The 9914-nt window shown below is 40.5% G+C and overlaps 1 protein-coding gene across 1 annotated transcript; it reads right to left on the bottom strand.

Annotated features, from left to right (window-relative positions):
• Positions 1–5204: 5204 nt before the first annotated feature.
• On the bottom strand, positions 5205–9098 carry LOC104517819 (meteorin-like protein; the record flags this gene model as incomplete). Its single annotated transcript, XM_010167901.1, has 3 exons — positions 5205–5521; positions 8011–8070; positions 8692–9098. Coding segments are annotated over 3 exons (784 nt in total), but the record flags the coding sequence as incomplete, so codon positions are not given.
• Between the last annotated feature and the right edge of the window lie 816 nt (positions 9099–9914).

Below are 9914 nucleotides of genomic sequence, written 5' to 3' on the forward strand. Positions count from 1 at the left end.
AAGCCTGGGAAGCAAAATAATGGGTTTATTCACACTATTTACTAGACTTTGTGTGGTAGACACATTTGTATATCATTTTACGGTGTAACAATTCTATTTACATAAAATATAGGCAATTATGTGAGTCCAGCCAAAGCATTGAGCATGGTAGGAGGAGCCACCATTAAAAAAATAAAAGCTAATTGAAGAGACAGATAATTTAAGTGCAAATACCATCACGAGCAATTCTTGGTCCTAAATGAGTTCAACAGAAGTTTAAAGAGGCAGGTTAATTGTATTTTATCTGCATTTGTATTAAACCATGTTTTTTAGTGTAAGAAAAGAATTTGTACTTTTTACAGCACCTACATTCTGTTTTAAAAATCAAGTAGCACTTCGTGGAGGCAAAAAAATTTTTTTGCTTTAGGGTTAGGTTTTTCCTCCAATTTAGAGGGAGTTTCCACATCTGTCTGTAAAGGAAGGTTGTGCTTTAGAAGCTTGATCCTGCAAATCCTACTTTTATTCTCCTGACTGCAATGAGGTAATTTGTGTAAGGCTCCACTTACACAAAGTTGAAAACAAAGTTTTAGCTCAAATTATCAGCAACACTTTTCAATGAAGTGTAACAACTTTTCTTTTGGAGGCAGGAATATAATTTTTGCAAAATAATATCCTAGGATTCAAGCCAAACATTCATTTTGCGTGAAACTGATAATCAGTTCGGCTATCCTTAATTGTGGCACCACAATAGGTAAGGAAGTTACAATTTTGCTGTAGCTTCTCAAGTTCACAGTGAAGAGGGCTATTGCTTTGGATGTGCTGTAATGATCGGTCTGACAGCATACCTAGAACCCCTATATTCCCTGTTGGCCCCAAATTCATATCAGGTACTTGTCTATGGGTGACAGCGAGAGTATTCCTTTAACTAGTGAGATAGTATTTCCCTGAAAATAGAGCAATGGCTTTCTCAGACATTACTAGGATTATATCCTGAGAGAAAGTTATAAATAGACTAAGCATGACGATATAATTACAGGAGCATGAATTACATATCTCTAAATTATTACTGCAGCATACCGAAACCAAGTCATCCCTTTGAAATTAAGAAAAACTATAAATATTCTGACTCTCCACGACTATTTTGGAAGCCTTACTAGATTTCAACAGAATGGGATTAAGACAACTAAAAAGGGAGAAAAGATGGACTCTTGGCCAAGGACAGAAAAACAGAAAAAAATTATTCCTCTTCCCATGTTGAACTTAAGCATACAAATCTCAGTGCAGAATGAGCTTCTAGGAGAGGTGTTAAAACATGGGCTCTCTCACTGACAGCAGAAGGTATTTGACACTTGAGTGAGCAGCAAAGCTCAGCATAAACCCGATTTCGAGACCCTGGCACACAGCTCCTGTGCCTTCCCGCTAGAACTCTCAAGGTCTGTGAAAGTCATGGCTTTGCCATGTCACACTGTGACAGAAGAGTTATTGTCCTACTTTGTTATACAAACAGGGTTCATATCCTTTTGTTTGAGACAAAAGTTGAGCTTATGTTTCAGCAAAAAATATTGAAACGTTCCCCTTAATAATAATAATAGAATTAGAGAAAGGGAGTGAATGAGTCAAACCTCTAACAAAGAGAATAAGCCTGTATTCATGTAATGAATTTCCTACAGAATGGTGTGTTGAAAATTCAGTGCATTTGAAAGCACACAGAAAAGGCAAGGTAGACATGAGGAAAAGACCCACTGCGTTCAAAAAGGGCCAAATCCACTCTGGTGTAAGCAGGCAAAACACCCATTCAAACCAGTCAAAAAGAGTCAGCCCCCAGTGTCTATTAACAAACTGTTACTTTATGGTGTTGGTCCAGCCATTCAAGGACTCATCAGAGATTCTTGCGGCTCTTTTGTCTTTCAGTGAACAGGAAATATCTTGACTCCTTTTGATTCTCTATCTACACATCAGGCACAATTTCAGCAAAGAACAAATGATTAAGTGCATAAGGAGCCCTGCTGCTTTATGAAATGTTATAGACCAGAAGGTTTATGGAAAAGGCTTTACTTCCCTCCTGGAAGAGGCTGAAAGACTTAAGCTTGCAGTGCTGAAGGGGAAAATGTTCAACATGCTTTCCTCAGTAAGGTAATTCATTGGCTTAAATTCAACCACAGTAAAGAAAGAAGATCACTTGTTTGCTTGCAGTTGTTCACAAATGTGTTTTGACTATAACTTAGGTCCCCCTTCCCCACAGTAGATCTAGCTCAAATCTCAAAGTTGGCACTAATGAGAGCTGGGACACAAATTCCACCAAGAATTGTCTCTTGTTGCCTCAACTTGCCATACGTGAAACAATGACAGTATTTAACTCCTTCTGACCCAACTCTCCTATACACAAATTTGGAGAAATTGATCTCTAAAGACTGAAAAAAACCCCATGAAGATGAATGTGAAGATACATTTGGCATCCTTACTTTATTTTTAGGCACCTATTCCCTGAACACATTCATCACTGTGCCTGGCCCTGTTTAACCATCTTGAAAGAAGAAAACCCCACAGAATTATTGAGAAACAATTGAATGAAAGTTTCTTTAGTGCCATAAAAGATGCTTTCTCTTCTATATGGTTCTTGAATACAGAACAACAAACTCCTAGGATGTGGAACTTCTTGTAATAGAGCTCTGGAACCATACTGTTCATGTTTCCTTTAGGATGTCTAAGACTCTTCTGGAAGGTTTTATCATCTACAGAGAGAACAAGCAACAAAACAACAAAAAAATGGAAGATTGCTGCTTTCTTATGGAAGATGCTGACTCTAAACATTAAGCAAGAATTATGGTCAGCTGTAGCTTAAACTGCTTGTTGCTGTTCTTCACCTCTCTTACTCCCAGTCTGCCTTTCACTCTTCATAAATTGGCTTAACTTTTGCTGGTTTGAATGCTTCATGCCCTCAATACAAGCGGTCTCTGCCTGTTCTTTTGCAAGGGGGGCAAATAAAGCAGAACAAGTGAACTCGGGATACATTCAATGACACACATAATGAAGCTGTGGGCATTAGAAATTGCTTGCACATGTTTTGTCTCTGTCTGTTCAACCTCTTGTTCTCCGAGAAGACTAAAATGATCACATAAATGCAACCACTGGCACCTATTATACATAAACTAACACAGCCACTGCAAGGGAGATTATTCCCCTTTAGCTTTTTTTCTACCGTAGATAAAGAAAGGACTTGGGTTCAGTTAGAAACTACGTAAGGTAAGATGCCAGAGGAAGAAACATTGCTTGCTGCCCTTGAAACTAAGTACTTGGAAGGCCACGGTATCACCCTGCACTGACAGAGCTTAAAACACCGGGAGACAAAATTAAAATGCCAAAATGCCCTAACCTAACCACAGTTCCTTGCTGTGACAATGGTTGTCCACCTTGTCACACTACTAAAGTCAGTGAAACAAAGAGCATATGATCTGATCTTATGTTACTCTTCAACTACTTTACTGCTCTTTCACCAATTCAAATTTTCTGTCTTACCCCAATGGAAACACTAGCTGCTTTACTCCACTGTTACTCATGTCTGTATAGATACATCAGTCACAGTCTTGCATCAGTCACATCCTCAGTCTTGCTGTTGAAAGAAATCTGAACCAAATGTAAACAGCAGTAGCACTACTGATTTTAGCACAGCAGAACTTTTTTGGAGTGTGGGCACTCTATATACATTACATGGTTTCCCCAGAAAATTCAGAATATTTTTTAAAATCTGAAACAAATGAAAACAAAAAGATTTTCTCAAAAAAAGCTTTTTACCCCACTACTTCGGGTACCCCTACTAGTTACTGGTATCGTTATAGTTATCTCAACTCTACGCAACATAGGGAGACTATAGTGAAATAGAATTAATATATCCAACATCCACAACCTCTAATAAGCTGTTCATTATTTTCACTGACTGCAAGGATTTCAGGTTGCTCATTGCAAGGCTGACAAGTCCACAGAGCTGTGGATTACATCACCAGATCACATGCATTTGTAAGTATGTTTTTTCACTTCACACTGGGTTATTTTAGTTTTTCAACCACTGATTCACTAAACTACTTATGTGCTTTCAAAAGAACACTGTTTCAAAGGGATAACGCTCTATGAAAGCAAATATTAATTATAACATTAATGCTACAATAAATGGCTAAGGGCCTTTTAAAAGGCAAAAATCCACACAAGTTTGACATATACAAATGTACAAAATAAGAAATGCAGTACCTCCAATCTATACTGAAATAACATATTTTATCTTGCATTTACTGTGCAAATACCAACCAAAGAAAAGCACTCTATATAAAATTTCGAATGTAGCATTAACCTCCAGCTCTCAAAACCCAAGTACTTTTGATATTCATGTACATCTTCTGATATTTTACAACAGCCAGTTCACTTAGGTCTTTCCTACTGTGCACTAAACATTAACTAGAGCTAGTTGTGGGCCCACTACTACTAACACCAAATATTACATTCTCACACAGAAAATCTTACAAGCAAAACTTCTGATTATTTCAATGCATTTCCTGAACGCCTTTTCTCATCTGGTAGTGATACAGTGTTAATGTTCATATTAGCTAAAGTGCAATATCCCTCATTGGCATGGGGAACAAAATCAGATGCTGTCAACTGCGCAGAAATCAACAGAGCACTGCAGAATTACATCAGCTGTGATTTTGCCCCAGAGGGCTAGTTAATCTCTCTGCTAACATACAGAAAATAAAAAACCTGGCAAACCTGCCAACTGCCTGAAGGTTTAGTAACTATGGCTAAGACTACAGTCAGCATTCATTAAAAAAAAAAAAAAAAAAAAAAAAGCACTTTTCAGAAGGGAAATCAAGTAAAGATGGAGAGGAGAGAAAAAAATCTGGAGAAATAGCACATAGTATGTACATAGAGCAAAAGATGTTAGAGAGAATTTTGTAATACTGAGCACAAGCTGCTTTATAACCACAAAAAAAGACAACCTTTTCAAAATTCACAGTTATTTTGTACAGCAAAGAAGATATGAAGAAGGAGAAACTAATGCAAAGGTGGATTAAAAGTCAGAGTTCACAGGGCTCACAGAGGCATTATCTTGAGGAAATTCTCCAAGCCCCAGTTTTGGTGAAATTGTTAGCTTTAGTCCTTTGATTTAACACAACTTCAGACTCAGTATCCAAAATCCAGTCTGAACTTTTTAGCTCTCAACTCCAGCATCACTCCTGTCAGCTGAGTTGAAACTCACACGGGTTGGCTCCTCTTTCTCTGGCAGCCTGGTAAACAAACATGAAATCTTTAAACCGAGGAGCACAGCCCAACCAAGCTTCGCCAAAATGTTCATTTCCAGTGAAAAGGAAATCTCCACCTCCCTTCTTCATCTTGCATTGCAGCAGGGTTCGTATAGGGCCTCGCCATTCACCACTTGCTTCATCCTGCTGGAAAATTCTGTTTTTCTGTCTGTAGACTTTCTGGACACTGACATCAACCTGTGACATGTAGTTCTCTGAATCGTGGGAAACATTTCGGATAGATCCTTTCACCACTAGATGTGAAGAAGACAAGAGTTGGTTATGAAGCAGCATGTAAGTAGTTCAGGTACTAGGAGCTCACTGAATGAAACAACTGGAGAAACACATTTATTGTGCAGTTTGCACACCTACCACCTACCAGCAGATGCATTTCTGAGCTTACACTGCATCCTTTACACAGAGGATCCCCACACAAACAATGCCATGTGTTTGGAAGCATGCTTTATGACTACCCAAATCTAGCTACATTTGAGGAAAGAGCATATAACTTGCTTGATAATGAAAAGTAGCAGTAAAGGATAAAAAACACCCAAAAAGAGGTCAGCTCAGCGATTCAGCTTTTCCACTTGTTCCAAGAGAATGACTGTCACAGACTACCTCCTTCCTATCCCCATCGGACTCAAGCTTTTCCTTTAACAGCAGTAACATAGGCTGATCCAAGAAAAATCAGAATATTATTTGGTTAGAGAAAATAAGAGCTTGATAAATGTTTTTCATTTAAAGATTTGGCTTTTTTTCCCCTCGAAAGAAAATGTCATCCATTCACAAAAAGACACTTTGAGAGATGATGAACAACATGCCCAACTCTAAAAGTGACTTTATTTGAAGCAGCCTTATTTAAAAATCACATAGCATACATGTACGTCCTTTTCACAAAATGATCCTAGCTGTTTTCTGGGAATGCAAGCATAGAAAGCCATAGTTCTTTCTGACTGAAAGCATCCTTTGTATCAACCATACGGAGAATGAAGCATCCCATCTGACAGGTGTTTGTTGTCTTGAAGTTACCTCTCATTCTCGCTGCCTCTACTCTTCACAGCAACGAATTATTCTTCTACTAACTAAATTAATTTCAATCCCATATCCAAAGAAGGCTCAGAAACACGCTACCATTTGAGCCAAGAGCTGTTGAGCAAATGAGACATTACCAATGCAAGAGGAACATCACCACGCTTCTTTCATTCAGGTACAGAGAACTCAACAACCCAAGAGGCAGCAAAAGCTTATTTGTGAAGTTTCCAAGAATTTCCTCATTTAATTCAATTTCCAAGAGAAAACAGGATTTTGTGTAACAGATGTCCCTTCTCTCTGTCTCCATTTTTGTGTGATCATTTTTAATCAGATGCAGCCAGGTCTATTGACAAGCTATAATGCACTTGTTCCTGGTGCTCCAAGTTGCTCTGGCACTGCTCAGGGCTAGTGACTGAAGACCTCCATCTTCAGAATAACTATAAAGCCCCTATTCACTCCCAGTGTCATTTACACTTTCATTAGCAGCTATTCTCTCTAATCAAAAAAGTTGATGATAGCGATTTGTGAGCTTAGGGCAAGGAAGTCAGGCCATAAATAGAGTCAGTTCAAAGGGCTATTTCTTCTGGTCTGTTGCTGCTGTAAGTGTATGTGCCCCCATTGTGTGCTGGGCTCCACATCTGTCAGTCTCTGGTTTTTCAGGCAGTGACAAGAGAGAGCCCCTTGCATGGGAACCGATAACTTCATCAAGTAGAAACAATGGGTTGGATTGCATAAATTAATTTAGCAGAAGAAGAAACATTACCAGCTAAGAAGCACCCTAAGGGAAGCATGCTCTATGTTCTGCATTAGCGCAGTGATGTTGGCATTTGATTTTATCAGTAACCTTGAGGTATGGCAACCATTAGTAGGAAAGCAGTAATTTGGTGGGTTTTTTAAAACATTGAATAGGGATAAATATAGTTCATAGTTGTATTTCTTTACGTGGGTACCTTTACAGCAATATAACAGTGGCCACGTGGAGAGGCAGCTCTACAGCTTTCACTATTGGACACAATCAAAGAGGTACAAATTTTCATGTGCAAAACTATGGGAATAAAATGAACAAATCATGATCGAGAGAAAAAGAAAAAAATATATTGCGTTATTAGTAGAGAAAATGGAAAAAGCTTTTAATGCACCATCAAATCAGTATTTCTTATATATTCTTAGGGAATTTAACTGCTCTGTTTTCTCATAAGGCATGAAACCTAACCAGTATGTCACCGAGGGAAGTTTAAATCACCTGAAATCCTTAGCTAAATGACAAACAACTCACTACCTAGGAAGTGTGTAAATTGTGAGGGAAGAGAGAGGGACTATTTATCATAGGAAAAAAAACAATCAGATGAAAGGAATAAAAAGGAAGATACCAAGCATGTATAACCCGTGTGTATGTGTGTTGACACACACGACACTGCGACACACACATGACACTACCACGTGTGAAAGCCAGAAGCACACTTGTGAGAATTACTTTCAGTTCAGTTTTAGATCATAATCTTTCTACCTACAGGAAATGAGGACACTGAAAGAAAGTTCCTCCCTTCTCAGTTTCATTTTTTTTGCTCCATTCAAATTCTTTTTTCACACAGCTAGTTTTTTTTCTCAGATCAGAGAGCACAGTCATGCAATTATTTTAAGAAAATAAGCAAATAAATCCAAATAGTCAATGCATAACTAAGGCAGAATGACTTCTCTTTAGTCAGCTTACCAAAATCACTGCTGCAAATGGCCATAAGAAGTTCCACATTGTCACAAGGCCGGCACATAGCTAGAAAAAAAAAAAAGAACAGTTAGTTATTTATAACACTGTACTATGTATTACTGGTGAATTATAAGATGAAACAGGGCAGACCTATGAGCTTAGAGCATTATGCTCAGATGCAAACCAAAATTCTTGTTATGCAAATACAATTGAAGCAAAGAAATAAGCACAGAGGATTTGTAAGAGTCATTGAGTGACAACAGGACCTGATAATCCCTTTAACAACTGATGAAGCATGCAAAAAATATAGCAGAAAACACAGCACCTGACAAACATCTGCCCTCCATCATTTTTCAACTTTTTCAAATTTGGTTGTTTTGTCAGAAAGAGGGGATCCCAGTGCCTACGTCCAGGAACAAGCTGGCTGCTAAGGGAGAGAGAGTTTTTTTCTCACACTGCAGCATTCTCTCCTGTGCCTGCAGGATGCCCCTCACAGTGGAAATCTGAAAACATACTGCACTCACCAAACAGTCTGTGAGCTGGCAGAAGGACCTCCCTTGCAATCACAAACCCCTCAGCCCAAAACAGCTTCTGTCTCCTGGGGAGGCACAGGCCAGGTCCCTGGATATCAGATGCCACCTTGGATCTGCCCCAACAGCACACACCAAAGCCTGGCCCTGCACTTACCTTCCACCACTGCCATCTTTTTGAAATCGGTGCCAGCAGCGCTCTGGTTGCTCAGCAGCTCGTACTGGAAGCTGGCTGTCCGGCGGCTGATGTCCCTCTGCGGGCTGGCCTGCAGGAAGAGGGCCACTCGTTGCACTTGGGCACTGAAGCAAGACACGTGGTGGGGTCGAGCCCCTTCTGCTTCGCTTACCACCAGATGCAGCTGCCCAGCATGTTCCACATAGATGCTGGCACCCTGGAAGTCACTGGCAGGCTTGATGCAGACAGTGGTGTGCTGGGCACTGGAGAGGTTGGGCTCCAGAACCACACGCAGGGCTCGCGCTGGGTACATCCATTCCAGGGAGCCCTCGGTGCAACGCAGATGGACCTGCTCCACCGCCCGGGAACGGGGCTCCCAGCTCAAACCGCTGCCAAGACAGTATCACCAGTCTGTCACTGATACCCACAGCACATGCAGAAGAGCCCAGCCATCACCACCACCCTGGCCATCACAGATACAAGTCCTGCTGCCAGCTCTGACGCTATCCTAACCACTCTTAACTTCCTCCAGCTGGGCTGCCTTCCCTCCTCACCTCCGACTATGGGCAAGGGAGGGGGACTGCTCACACCTGGTGCTGCACTGGGGTGCAGGGAAAGGAGCCTCAGCCCCTTTGCCTACCTGTAAATCCATGCTGGGATGCCTGGCACCCAGGAAAACAACAGAGGGAAACTTCTCTGCTAAATAGCAGCAAAAACTCTTAAATGTGACAGGACTGGCCAATGCTCAGCTCTCTGGAAAAATCCCACCTTGTAGGGATGGTGAAAGGCACTGACTCGCAGTGGGAGCCACACAATGAATACTGATGTTACATCAGAAAAATCTGGTTTAAAAGCCCAAATTTCTAAAATTATTTTTAACATTTCCAATAAGAACTCATCAAGAAAACATTTCTAATCACCGCAGATCCTACTTGCGAGCTCATGCTCAAGCTGGTGCAATTTCACAGCTTTCAGAAAAGTTAGTTTGGCTATTGCCACCTGTGAAAATCAAACCTGCGATAGCAGAATTAGTCAAATTCTGAAAAATAATTTGAAAAGACGACAAAACGCAAAGGAAAGGAAAGCTTTGTTATGTATTTTCCTGTCGAAGCTACAATAGGAAACCCTCCAGCAAGGGGGAGCCAACACCCTCGTCAGCTGAAACCGGCTGCTCCCCTTCCGGACGCAACGGGCGAGACCCCGGC

Source organism: Antrostomus carolinensis, unplaced genomic scaffold (genome assembly GCF_000700745.2).
Source record: "Antrostomus carolinensis isolate BGI_N321 unplaced genomic scaffold, ASM70074v2 Scaffold52325, whole genome shotgun sequence".
Classification (NCBI taxonomy): domain Eukaryota; kingdom Metazoa; phylum Chordata; class Aves; order Caprimulgiformes; family Caprimulgidae; genus Antrostomus; species Antrostomus carolinensis.